The 14,741-nt window shown below is 38.2% G+C and overlaps 1 protein-coding gene across 1 annotated transcript; it reads right to left on the reverse strand.

Moving 5' to 3' along the window:
• Positions 1-4,212: 4,212 nt before the first annotated feature.
• On the reverse strand, positions 4,213-14,580 carry FNDC7 (fibronectin type III domain containing 7; the record flags this gene model as incomplete). Its single annotated transcript, XM_084211300.1, has 13 exons — positions 4,213-4,250; positions 4,787-4,816; positions 5,406-5,666; positions 5,870-6,124; positions 7,004-7,258; positions 7,709-7,966; positions 8,660-8,914; positions 10,195-10,452; positions 10,952-11,212; positions 11,871-12,125; positions 13,464-13,482; positions 13,913-14,224; positions 14,506-14,580. The coding sequence occupies 13 exons, from the start codon at positions 14,578-14,580 to the stop codon at positions 4,213-4,215; spliced, it is 2,532 nt and encodes an 843-aa protein (XP_084067426.1).
• Positions 14,581-14,741: the final 161 nt, after the last annotated feature.

Raw genomic sequence — 14,741 nt, forward strand, 5'->3', positions numbered from 1 at the left:
TGTATTGAGTGTCAGCTTTTCCCTGCACGTTCATTACCAGTTAAAGAGTGCTTCAGTTCCTACACATTTTATTTTCAGATCAAGTGACACTTCATATGAATAAGGGTTTTTATGTAATAAGTGACTTACAATGAAGATGTAGCAAACAAAAGAAATGCTGCAGCCCCAAGATAGGGAGACTATGAAGTGGGAATCATTCATGAAGTAACCTGAGGGTAGAAATACAGTATTTGTGCCTTTTTTTGCTTCTGTGTGATGCAGGTCATCTAGGCGTATTTTGTTTTAAACATCAGGGAAAATGGTGTTTTGACTTCCAACAGTATACTTACTTCATAGTATTCCAAGAAGCAAACTTTTTTTCTTCCTCCCTTCCTTTCCTGTTTTCTGAACTGTAATGGTCTTTATCACCATGATCCTTAGTAATCAACATTTCTAAGTACTTGCTAAGGTTGTCTGCTTATATTTGTGTTACCTGATTTTAAGTCTGAACTTGAAACAAAACTTAAGCTTCAACAAATTCATCCCCTTGCAGTGTAAAAACTAAAATACTGAGCTTTCATTTTAGATTGGAGAAGAAAAAAAAATATCCTGTCTAGTAGATAACTAGAACTGTCTCTGCAGTCTGCCAAGGGATTGCATGGATTCTGTCCAGTCAGGGCAACTTTAATTTATCTTGTTTGTGTCTAGAGGGCTTCTTTTGGCCTTGTTTTTAACCTTCAGTTTCTGAAACAAATATGTTCTTGGGCAGAGAAGCTGCAAAACCAGTGTTTTGTCAGGGAGAATGGATTACTGATTTCCAGTTGTTCCTTCAGGGCTCTTCCACTTCTGAGGCTGTTGGGCAATATAGTGAAAGAATGGTTTATTTGCAGGGAAAAATGCAGGTATTTGAGAGACAATCTTTGACCTGAACGTGGACAAGTACTGTCTTGCTACAACAAAGATGGTGAATGTTTTGCTACAGCTTGTGCAAAGACTGGCTCATCCCAGTATCTCTTTACAATTGCAGTAATTTCAGGACTGTGCTTTTATTTTCCTATTTTATAAGTAGTCCTTTTTGACCTCTGAATTTAATACAATGGATTGAGTTAGCAGTGTAATGGACAGTGCAATATTCACTGCCAACCAAGACCTATGACAATTACTTGAATCAAGACACCTGTCTAAAGTTATCCTTAGGATTTACTGTCATACAGCTCTTCAATTTGTATCCAGAGTATCTTAATTCCTTTTTGTCTTTCTGATGCCATTTTATTATTTCATGTGCCCTTCCTTGAAAAGCAGAAGGAACTGCAGGGCTGTGAAAGCAGCTTTGCTGAGCAGGGGTGAGCCAGTGGAAGCGCCAGTGCTGCCCACTCTGTGCAGTTGTTGCAGTGCAGTACAGGCGCACTGGACATTCATCTCAGGGGCATTCGAAGAAAATTTCTGCCAATTTTAGCTGGAGGAGCTGTGGTTGCAGAGCTGTTGTCTCTCAGTCGGTGCACTCACTCTTCAGTTCTCAGGGTAAATGACCATGACCGAAGCACTATGAACCCAGTTTCTGTAGTATGCCATGTGTCCATAACAGCCTCGGATAGTTATCCTTGTGAAGCCTCATCTGTCTTGGAAATTTCCTGTGGCTCCAATGCTAAGTACTGGAATATAATATTAGTAGCCTCCTACAGCATACAAGTTCCCCTCTTTAGGGGAGCCTGAAAGAATTTGATGAATTCTGCTGGCTTTAGATGTTTGAACCCTTTGCCCCATTGCGCAGCGCATGTAGCTTTAAGTATGGATGACCACCAGCTGTTAAGCAGGGTAAAACAGCATTTAAGGGCCACTTTTGATGTTTTGTGATGAGGTTGTTGTATCTCTTTTACTCTTCACCAGCAATAGTTAGATGTGGTAGAACACTGAATCTCAGTAAATTTGGGTCGAGTCTGAAATCAGCTGAAGGGTAGATTTTTGTGAGTTCTTTCAGTGGATTGGAATCTAAGTTTGGAGCTATTACTCTGTGTCAGATGAAACTTAAAACTGTATATTTTAAATAATATATACAATTTTTTGCAAGTGTTCATATTTGTGTAATTCCAACTAAATACATCTTTACTATTATGCATTGAATTTAAATTTTTTATTAAGTAAGCATTAATGAAGTAATCTACTATAAAATAACCTAGGTGGTTTTAATCACCTAATTTGTTAGTCCACATGATTTCACAGATACTGCTCTGAAAGCATCCATTTTAGCATATCCATGCCTACCTCCAAGCCTTCAACAGGAATTTTCTTGGTTCTCAAGTTTTCTTTCAAGAGACAGTGGGGTTGGGTTGTTCAGGGGTTTTGGTAGGATTTTTGTTGTTTGTTCAGTTGAGAATTGTATTGCTTGGGGTTTTTTTGCTTCATGAAGTCCAGAGCTTCATGTGAGTAAATAGTACAGAAACAGAATCTACAAAAACGTGACATTTAATTGTCCTTTCCTGTGATCTGAAGCCAGCATGACCCATAAAAGTGTGTTTACCTCAGTCTGGAGAGAACCTGCAACCAATCCTGACCAAATTTTTTAATCAGCTTAGTGAATTCCAGTGCTGTTTCACATATCAGCAGTGTTAACTATTAGACAATTGTTCCTAGACAATGTCTAATGCCTGAATAACATCTTGAGGTTACACACTGCCATAGTAGGAGGTGTGTATCTGGCTCAGTTTCATTGTGTTGCTTTTCCTCCCTGTTTTGCTAATTGTATACATCTCCTACACTTTAGAGCTGAATCAATGTGTTTTTTGTTGAAATCATGACTCCTATTCAGCTTTTTGCTTTTTTTTCCCCAACAGACATATAAATAATACATTCTGATACAATTACACTTCAGTGACAAAAGAGAGAGGAGCTGAGTACTACAATGTTGTTTGTAGTGTGTAGTTGAGATGTTAATTCTCAAGGGAAATTAAGAAAACATACACCAACAGTTTAGAATGGCTTTAAGTACATTAGAGTTACTATTAGAGCATGGAATTATCTGAATTGCTTAGGTGAAAAAAAGTAGTTCAGGGCTTGAATTTTGTTCCAAAAGAAACCAATTGCTTTAGATCTCTAAAAACCCAGTTAAACACTTAACACTGTGGTGACAGTGTTTGGCAATGATGTCTGCAAAGAAATACTGATACAGAACCCTCAAGAAAGAAGGCTGTTTAATTTTTTTTTATTAAGTGAGAAATAAAACCAACTTTCTGTTAACTAATGCAGAGCAGTTTAAAATAATGTTTCCTAAAGAAAGACTTGTTTGATTGTGACTAAATGCAGATCATGTTTTAAGAAGCAGCATACAATTATTGGGCCATCTACAAGCAAGCATCTTACTGAAGCGTGAGATCAGAAGCATTGGCTGAGATACTTAACACCTCATGTGTTCCCTGAAGAAAGGCAATTTCCAGAATGGATAGTCTGTTTTTATAAGCTGAAAATAGTGCTAGAAACCCTGTTGTCTTTAGATACCTTCGTACACATGAGCTTTCAAAGACTCTCTTAAATGACATGCGTTTGTAGAACCATTGACTTTAAACTCTGCTTTCAGAGTCGCTTGAAAAAGTAACCACTGCGGAGTATGAGAGAAGGTGATGCCTGGATTAGGTCTCAGATATGGCTAGGCGTTCAGCTTTCCTGCTCCCAGTCCTAAAGCAGCTGGGAATGTTGCAATTAAGCACAGATGTGTCTTTCCAGCTTCAGGGGGAAAAAGACTGAAAATAACATTTAGGGAGAATGGTGTTATGAACAATCTTAACATCCAGGATAGCAGTAGGTGAACAGCAGCAAAAAGGAGATCAACCTTAGGGGAAAAAGTCAGTAGCAGTTTCTTGTCATTCCTCTGAGACAGGAGCAGAAAATAGTCCAGAACACCAGGAGAAAGTAAATGAGTGCTGAAGAATTTTTTTAACTGTTTGGATTTTAAGGGCTTTTCTGGGGAATTACAGCATAGTGAAGTGAAGGCTTAATGAAGTGAAAGAAAGTTGTTACAAATAGAGGAGAGTACAAATCAGTAATGCTGGTAGAAATAAATTACAAGATATTTCAGAGGTAAATATGATGGATTTTAACAAACCACTTATGATATACAGGACTGGTGAAGCATTTCCCTCCAATCCCAAAGATTTAATCAGCAGGAAAAGTTAGCTTCATACATTCTTATATGAACTGCGATTGTTACAACTTACCTCCTTATCTGAACCAGAATTTCATCTAGATGTGTTTTGCACTGCTCTTTCCTCTATAAATAACTATAAAAGAATTTGGACATTAAGACAATTTCAGTTTTGGAAAAGCAACTGTCTTGAGAAATTTTTATTTCAGTGGCTATTTTGAAGTTGTTTCTAGCAGTTTACATAGGCAAATAAAATACTATCCTGCTGAAACCCAGAAGAAATAAGGTAGAATAGATTGAGGTAAACCACACTTTTTTTTTTTTTTTTTTACCTTTTTGAAGATAGAAAGCAGAAGTATCACCTAGTTTCATTTGTAATGGGATGTGGGAAGGCTACAAAAGATAATCCTGCCTTTTATTATGTGCTATCAAATTAGTAATAAGTGTTGTGACCATGCATGATAGTATGCAGGCCACAATATAGGTAAGGTTTTGTTGGTTTTTTTTTTATTTATTTATACATTATAAAATGGAGGAGGAGATGAGATAAACCTGTATAACACTACCAGAAGCCTTGACTATCAAATCTGTATGTTGTATACATCTTATTTGAAAATGATGCAAAAATATTCTATAAACTTCATGAATTTTTAATGAATGTACTGCTCTTACCCATTCCAACAGAGCTTCCAGAACAGGTGACTGAAATGACATGAAACAGTAGTACAAGTGTTAGATGTCAGGTTGTAAGCTGCAAAATATTATTAGTCTGCAGTATGTAGTCCATCTATACTACTATGCAACCTCATCAGATAGCAGTAGTTTTATAATGGATTAAATCCATGCCTTGGGAATACCAAAGTAATTTCTTCCCCTTTAAAAAATATGATTAGGAGTGATTTATTGCAGTTATTGATTTGTTTCTTTATTTTAAAAATACATAAAACAAAATGCTCATTTATTTGCTTGTATATTCTAACCATTCCTAACCTCCCAACTGAACATTAAGTTTTCTATATTTACCAGGATATGGGTGATCCAGTTAGGAGGTACCTGTGCAGATAAGTGTGCCCAGACCCAAAATGCTGCTGTGAAATTCCCATTGCAGATATTGCAAGACTACACTCATAAAGTTTACTCTGCAATCAACACTAGGGCAGAAAAGGTTTATTCCATGCTACCTTTACCTGCATAACTTTGGATTACATTGTAGGCATCTAGCATTAAAAAAAACCCAAAACCAACAACCAACCAAACAAACAAACAACAAAAAAAGAAATTTAAATTCTACCTGAATATATTTTCTTAGGACAGAATGTGAGCTTTGGCCCCTTGTCGGTCACTGGAGCCACCACCACAGTGTAGACATCCCCACAGGGTATCTTGGTGATATCACAGTGACTCAGACCCAGGCTGGGGCTACAGCTGAAATTGCCCTTTGAGCCACATAAATCAGCATTGTAGTCTATTGTTTCATCAGAAGCTCGCCAGAACACCCTGATGCCATTGTTGCTGAGTCTATAGAGCTTCACTCCAGAAGGGCAGCAAGCACCTAAGAAAGTAAGAAACATTAATGAGCAAATTTTGTGAACTCATAGAGTGTATTATAAATTTCTAGACTGCAGTTTAAACCAGATTACTATGATGACCAGCATTTAAAAGAGAAAATTATTCTTTCACAAAGCCAAAATAATTCTTGAACTGAACTAGGAAAGAAAGGTTTTATTTAGAGTCGTTTTATGGAGCTTTACATACTGGAAGAATATCCCTGATAGGTGCAGCTGGATGTCAAACCCGTCTCACTAATGGCTCTCAGAGACACTGTATAGTTGGTGCCACATGTGATACATCCCAGGAGACAGTAGGTCTGAAGTGTGTGACACTTTGCCCGTCCTTTTGGAGAGTCCAGTGTTGTTACATACGTCTGTGCACCCCTCCCAACAGACCAGCTGATATTGGTTACTGACTGTGTCACTTGAGTTAGTATCAGGTCATTAGGGCAACAAGGAGCTGTAAGAGAACAAAAACCAGAGAAGCTAATTCTGTTTTGTACCTGGAAAATGGAAGGTGTTTGGAGAGTTGCAGGTAGAATAGTACATGATCACAATTAAAGGAATTAAGAAGGATATTTTTCAGGAATGCCAAAAAATAGTTGACTCTGCTGGCAAGCCTCTAATAAACAGAATGTTAATGTAAGATCAATTTGTCTCTAACTATGGGTTAGAACCCTGGAATTATTATAAAATGATTTTTCACCAAGATTCTAAAAATTACTAAGATTTTTCATCAGAATATCAGAGTACATCTATAGTTTAATTAAGCAGGATCTGTCTCTACCCCTCAAGTCATATATCTCAGTCCAGCTCTGTCTCTGTTTAAAGTCTCTTCCTCTACAATGTAAAATGACTGCAGCCAAACTGCATGTTAAAAATAGATCCTGGTGTATATTAATCTCTGCCTGGAGAGGTGGTAGAGGACAAAACCTGTTAACAAATTAATAGCAGGAATAGTGGGTAGGATGTTCTTTAATCTGTTCTTTACTACTGCTTATTTGTTGACATGGACATTACCTCATAGCCTCTCCTGGTAGTACTAAATATCAAAATGCTGACAAGGAAGTTATGCATTGCATTAGTGGCTTATGTTATTACATTTTAGTTAGCTGTGCCAGAAGATAATTGGTTGCACTAAGGCCTCTCAGTCTGAGGCAGCTGCCAAATGACCCTTCCTTGTCACACATAAAGATACAGACAGGTTTACAAAAAGGGCATCCAGCAATCCATAGAACAATGTGCATATATTGTAAATAAAAAATAGCCAAAACCATAGAGTCATAGAACTATTTTAATATTATGCTGCTAAGGATGAACTATACACAATTCCCCATACCTGTCTCTAAAGGGATACTGTAGCTTGGTAAGCTCTGTCCTGCTGGTGATCTTGCTATAGCACTGACAGAGAAAGCAGATCCACAGGGAAGATCCATTAGGGTACAGGAATTCCTGGTGCTTGTGCAATGCCAAAGTCCAGCCTCTCCTCTGGCAGTGACAATGTACATAGCTTCTTCATTGTTAGGTTGCCACTGCACACTGATTACAGATAGACCCTCCTTTGAGATATTTTTAATTTCAGGACTGCAGGGAGCTGAAATAGTTCATATTAATAGTATTTAAACAGATTATTTATGCATACTATATAAGTTATATGTGAAAATTAAATTCCAGTTAGAACTGACAAATTACTTCATAAAAGTATATGATCTTTGTAAGCTTTACTCCTGGTGAGAATTTAGAAATTGTGACAGAACAGACAACATAAGGATTTTGTGTACAAATTGTAATTTTGATTTTCAAAATACTGGAGCTATCAGAAGCTTTCAATACAAATCTGATATAAGTTCCTCTTCTTATAGTATATTCTTAAGGACTTTCCGTTTTGGAATTGCTGGTTTTTTTGGTTTTTTAAATATTTTTATCAGTGAACTTAGTAAAACAGCTAAACAGCAACTTAGCACTCCAGTAATGTTTTTATCCACGAATCACTGTGCTGTATGATAATGATTTCTTCAGCTGAAGGACAATGAGCAATTACTACCTGTTGCCACGTAGTGAGGAGCGCACGAGGTGTTGCCTCCCCGGGCCTCGCTGAAGGAGTACACGGTGATGTTGTAGGGGGTGCTGCACCGCAGAGCCGACAGGGTGCAGGCCGTGGCCGTGTCCCTGCAGAGCACCACACCGCTGCCGCCAGCGGCTCGGGTCTCGTACAGGTCAGCGCCTCGCACGGGAGCCCAGGTGACCCGCACCGTGTCGCTTGATACGAACACGGCCCTGAAGTCACTTGGGCAACAAGGAGCTGCGAACAGAAAAGGCAGACAGGGAAACCCAAGTGGGAGTGGAAAACTGGTGCAAATAAAAGTCTTGTTTCATTTATCTATGTGCTTCTTGTCTTCTCCAAAGTTGACCAGTACTGTGCAAACAGTCTAATGAATCCCAGATTTTCTTAAATTCATTCTGTACCACTCCTTCCAAATCGATAGAGGACATACTAGTGTTTAGGTCAGACACAGGAATTATGCATATCCTTGGTTTAAAATTTTAAAGGTCTAGAGATTAAATAACATTGTTCTTTTAAATTTCCCATTGAATTTGGTATTTTTTTCATCTTCTAAGTATGAAAACTCCTTATGAGGAAGTTGAAGACTTTGGTACACTCTTCCTGAGGTAACACCAAAAAAAACCCCAAAACCCAGACAGGACTAGAGTTCCAATGTTATGCCAGGTCTGTGTGTTATTCATACGTCCTTTCCTGTGAATTGTTAAACTGTTTTCAAATTTGTATGCATGTTGTTGCACTTGACTATGCAAGTTAAGTTTAATTGCAATGTGAACTGTTTCTTTTTCTCTGCCAACCTTTGTGTGTTATGCCCAAAACCTGAATAAAAATAGAAGTTTAAGTCATTATCTTCCCATAAAAATGTACAAAGAGTTCTACCATAAATACAGTTAAAGGATCCAAATGAATTTGCAGGAATACATGGCTACTTACCAGTAGTGTAATTGAGTACATCACCTAAAGGACTCTGTCCTGCTTTGTTATATGCAAAGACACTAATGAAATAAGTGAAACCACAGTCTGACTGGAAATGGCATTGAGTATGTGATGTGTTGCAGTGCACCTCGAAGCCATCATCACTCTTCACAAAAACCACGTAATAATGACCCAAATTGACGCTAGACCATGATACCAGCAAGTGACCAGGTTCATCCTTCTCAATTGATATGTTTACTGGTGCACAAGGAACTGAAAAAAAACATTAAAAAAAACCAAAAAATTCTCAATACAATTCCTTTTTTTCTTTCTTGAAGTTATAATCTTGAGGAATAAAGGAAGATCTGGGACATATTGAATTATATAGAATATAGAATTATTCTACTCAGCTTGAACAGTTACTCTGTCTTGATCAAGAAAGCAGCAACTTAAGCTGCCTTTACAGAAGTTGGTGCTTATATTTAGATGACAAGTGGGTATGATTTTTACAGAACAAAATAGATGCTTTACATCATGTTTTACAGAGACATTTGTTTAAGCAGCCCTCTGAACAAAAAGTGACACCAGGCAATATTTGAAAAGAAACTGGTCCAGTATGCACTCACAAATAGTAGGTTAGGATGATAACTGGAATACTAGCATGAATAGCAGTTGGCATCCAAAGCCTCTATATGTGAAAACCCTTTATATTTTTTTTTAATTTACTGTCTGTGGCTGAGTAGAACTGTCCTCTGCTTAGGTTTCCCTTCTGTTGGCATTCCAAAATGCCACATTAAACTGCAAACTCCATGGCTTTTGTTTAAATAACATTTACTTTCTTTCTAGTTCAGTAAAGTGCAGCTTGCTGCTATTAGAATGAATATGTGTGATCTAGCTGAAGCAATGTTGGCTGAGATTACAGCCCACAGCTTAATAGCTGTCTCTGGCATAAGGCTCTCTCATCCTGTTAGATGCACCACAGAGTTGCTCACATGACTGATCTCCAATCAAAAGTCAAAATGAGACAGGTTACATCAAATAACTAAGTACATAATGTTGTGTACTTCAAGTAGAATATAATAAAAAGAAATGGCTTAAATTTTTATTAAATGGGCAGTTCATCTAACAGGCGAGGAAACAACAATCTTGGACATGGTAGCGGTGCTGTAGCTGAACTGAGCAAGATATTGTCTTGAATATGGTTGATGGTTTCTTTAGTCTAGTGGTGTTACTTTGGCTAAACGTGCTTTTGTTGACCCCCTTTCTAACTAGCAACTTGACGTGTCCCAGAACAGTTCTATGCTCAGAGGCAGTTCTTAATGCCATTTCCTCACAAATTTGTTCTACCACTGCAAATTTTTGTCACAGAAATATGAAAAATGTTTAGGGTCTAACCCCTGCAATAGAAAAGTATATGACATAATTCATGAACAAAGGTCAAAAGCAGAACTATTTGAGAATCACCTGTGAATTGCAATGGACTCATTTACATTTGAAATTAAAGAATTAGATGTTAAAATGTCATAAGCTACATAAGAATCAGTGACACATACTTGTTTTTAAGCCCATTGCATCAGTAGGTTCACTGGATCCAGCATCATTGTGTGCTGTGACAGACACATAATATTCAGAGCTGCACTGAAGGGATGGCACCATGCAGGAGGCAGAAGATGTGTTACACCTCAGTTTCAGGAGTCCACTAGAGACTGTGACAGTGTAAGACAGAGCTCCTTCTGTTGGCATCCAAGAGACAACGGCTCTTAAAGCACCACTATTGAAAGCTACTTTAACATCCACTGGTGCTTTAGGACCTATGGTATATCAATTTGGAACACATAAATATAACTTAGATTAGAGCCTACAGACATGATCTCCTTCACAACTTGCAAACTAAATGCATTTTTCTGAGTGCAAACCTTACCCTCATTTATGTTAAAATTACATTTTCAAAAATAATTTGTTCTAGTTGACCATGGCTGAAACTCCCTACTTATATGAATACTTGCTTCTCACAATTAGAAAAATCCTCACAATCAGTCTGAGCTTGTGTAACTCTTATCCAGACCTGTCCTAAGTACAACTTTAGTGACAGTAATTGCTATCTTTGCCTCAGTAATGTTCACTAAACATAGCCATGTCATCTGAGCTTTCATAAACTTTGAGATGAGGCAAAAGTATCATCTGAAAATGTACTCAATGTATCTTTGAAAAACATTAAAAAATCACAAATACACATAAATACTTTCTGGTATATTGTTGCTGTGTTGTTCTTAGAATGATGACCTGGTTTCATAAAAGAAAATTTCATACTTGTTCTTTGGTTATATGTGAAATCATCTCCAGGCATTCCATCGGCATTCCAGGCATAAGCCTTGATAGTATAGAGAGTTCCTGGGTCTAGATTTGTAAAGATCAAAGAGGTATTGGTGGTGTTCTGCTTCAGCATTCTGCCCAAACCATCTGATCTCATGAGTGACACAGAGAATCCAGCTGCCATATGCACAGCTTTCCAGCTCACTGCAATGGAGTCACAACTTGGAGAATGAACAGACAGAATCGGAGCAGCCAGGACTGTTGAGAAAGAACAAAATTATGCTTTTGGTTTTTCAGTAGGACAGCTTGAAAAGGACAAATTTGAAATGAATATACAGAAAGAATAATCACTAACCTGAGAGACAAATTCAGTGGCAACAAAACCAGAAAAAAGAAATGAATGCAAGATCAACAGAACAAATTTGGAAAGTGATTTGGTGCATCAATTATTGTATTGCACATTTTGTGAAATGAACAAAAGTTGTACAATGAACAAAAGCTGTACAGAAAGTGAGAAGGGGTACACGTGTTGAAGAATGAAAATCACCAAGAAGATATTGCATTTCCTGTCCTCTAAGTTTCACATTGTCTTCCTATCTTATGCTTTCGGTTGTTTCTTTATTTCTTCTATTCCTTCAAGTTATGCCTTTTGTTAAAGTAAAATACATATATACATACAAATTCTAGTGAAACTTCCAACTGAACTTTTAACTTACTGTACCATCATAAAGTAAACCATTAATTCAGACTTTTGTCCTGGTCATTAAATCAGATGGCTGAATTCTAGTCTTCAAAAACTGAAAGAAGAATGTGATCAGTACAATTTAAAATAATAATAATTCAGGACTGGTACATGCATGAATGCTTTATGTTATACTAACTTTACAGAATTTGACATAAGATTTTGAAAGCCTACCTGTTTTTACTTTTCTGAAAGGTGAAGGCTGGCTTTTTCCTCCTGAATTGATAGATCTGACAGTGACTCGGTACAAGGTGGCAGGCTTCAGTCCCATCACTGTGCCTGGAGAATTTTTTACTATAGTTTCAACAAAGGAATCTCCATCTTGTGCAGTCAGCATGTAATTAGTAGCCCCAGGTACTGCTCTCCATTCCACTGTGATACTGTTGCTAAGTTTTGAATAAGCTCGGTCAATAACAGGTCTATCTGGAGCTAAAATGGAAATAATGATAGATGTACTGAAGTGGGAAAACACAGTCCTGTGGGATGCTGCACGCTCTGAACATTTCACAAAGACAAAGTGTACGACAAATAGTCCATACTTTCTATGAATGATTAAAATTTAAGTTAAATGGACTTCCAGTGAGCATTAACAAAATACAGTCTTGTGATATTCTAGACCAAATTTCATCTTTCCATAAAAATACTCTAAATACTCTGAAATCGCTATTGTAAGACCATTATTTAACCTAGGTGTCACTGAGAGGCTCTCCTTCAGAGCAAATTAACTATATTACTAACTAAAGTGATATACAAAGCAATATATACAAAGAAGAAGTATATGTTTATACAAAGCAGTCTGAAATAGGACACTGAACCATAGGCATTTCTATATTAAAGCAGCATACAATAATCTAGTCTGGAAGAGATCACGGGACCTCACCTGACCCCCTGCTTAGAGCAGATATACTTGGGTATTCAATAACATGACAAATCAAATATTGTAACAATGCTTTGGTGTTATGCTCTGCCATTCAAAAAGCCCTGGGTGAGGATTTCCTGCACAGAAATGTTTATGAATTGTTACGAAAGATAATATTATAAAACAAAATATTATAGTGCAGTACTTTACTCCACGGTTGTGAAAGACCCATCTGCAAATGTTCCATAGGCATGGTCAGACAGAATATCTGGGACCATTTCTACAAATGGGGCGAAAAAGGGTGTCTGACTGTAGCTGATAAGAAAGTGCTTGGGACTGAGAGCAGATGTTAATGGTTAGTTGAGTAGCTGTGTATTAAATTCCAAAACCTTGGAAATATTTGTCCATAGGAGACTGTGCTTCTTCTGATGTGGTTTTTTTTTTTTTGTTTGTTTGTTTGTTTGGTTGTTTTTGGTTTTGTGTTTGTTTTTGAGGGAGTGTGATGGAGTTTTCTTATGTTTCTCTTGTTTGTTTTTTTTTTTTAATTATTGAAATATACAACAATTAATTGGCTCTAAATATGGGACAGTGTGAATCCCATTGGTACCACAGCTATATAATGAACAGCAGAATTTATTCATCTGAGTGTTCTCCCTGGTTCACACTAGTATCAAGGTACAAGTCTGAATACTTGCATGAGTGTCCAACAGAATTCTGACTCCTAAAAGTGAGACTTAAAATTCATAAAGACATCAACTGAATTTTTTAAGCCTGAATCAAACATGAAAGCATATTTTGTTTACAAAGCTGCTAGTACTTAATATTTTATTAAAAGCACAAGTGGGTATTCTCTTCAGATCCATTCAAAAACAGGCAGGCAAAACCATAAAAGTGTTTTGAGTATTTACCTGTGTTTGCTGAAAATATCTGAAAAGGAAGATGCAACAAAATTAGAAATACATTGTGAGATACTTTATTTTGAAAATTAAAAATTAAGAATGCTAGTAACAACAACCTAAAATATTATGTTTATTAACACATTTTACTGATATCATGTATTTGCTCATATCCTTTAAGCAGGGAAAGAGTACACAACCAATGAGATTTGGTACAGGTATGCAGATTGTACTGCTTCTGCATTTTCCCTTCTGAACCTACCTATTAATCCCGTTTGCAGTTGTTGACACACTTGGAAAGTATTTTTCAGTCATATGTAAACAGTGCGACACTGTGATAGTATCGGAATACCAATGTGGAAGCGATGTCTGATAGTGCTTCACACTAACTTTTAGTTTACTTTTCCGAAGAATACAGTATCATCGATAAAATAGCTTTACAGCAAGTAAGTCGCACTCACCATTTCTAGGCAGCTGAGAAGCACTCCAGTAAACGCTAATGATTTACTTTTTGCACCGCACATCTTGTCAGAACTTCGTTCCGGCTTCACACGGGGCGAGCTGAGGCCGATGCCAGCGCCGTTCCCCAGCGGTGCTGTCACTGCAGGCGCACTCCCCGGTGCAGAGGAGGTCGCGCTGGCCTGGCCGCTCCTCCCTGCGGGATCGCAGCTGGACAGCGGCCACCAAACCCAGTGACACGGGGCCACCACAGCGCTCGGCTTGTGCCGCACGGCTGGTGGGGGTCTCTTCCCTTCTGTTATAGGGTGCAGATTCTGTATGGTTTATACAAGACTCACAAAATAATTAAGCTAAATGAAATTTGGTCGTCGGCTCATTGTCTATTGCATTTTTGCCCATTCACAACGATCTTCTTTTGCGTCGGGAATGACGCCCTCGTCGTGCTCCCCTTGGAATGGCACGCCGCCATACAGACTGGGAACTAACTATTCTTCCTCATACCTGGCGCGGTGGAAAGAGAAATTTTCCTCGCATTCCTTCGTATTCGTGGCAGCTGCTGGTTCCCCTTTGAGAACACAACTTTATGTCTTCAAACTATAACTTCTGACAAACGATTATAGGCATCAAGTTCTACGACCTGACAGTGTTTTCCTTGGTGGTTTACACGCATGTCAGCGGGAACATGGGGGCCGTTTTCGTGAGGGAGTCCCGGTCTTCCCCCGAGAGAACCCGGGACCAGGGCAGGTTTCGGGCGCCACCCCGCCCAGCGGTCTCCAGCTCCCCTCTGCTCCCCACACCTCGCCAGGGCCGCCTCGGCGCTCGGGAGCGGCT

The sequence above is a fragment of the Fringilla coelebs genome (genome assembly GCF_963513975.1).
Source record: "Fringilla coelebs genome assembly, chromosome: 9".
Lineage (NCBI taxonomy): Eukaryota > Metazoa > Chordata > Aves > Passeriformes > Fringillidae > Fringilla > Fringilla coelebs.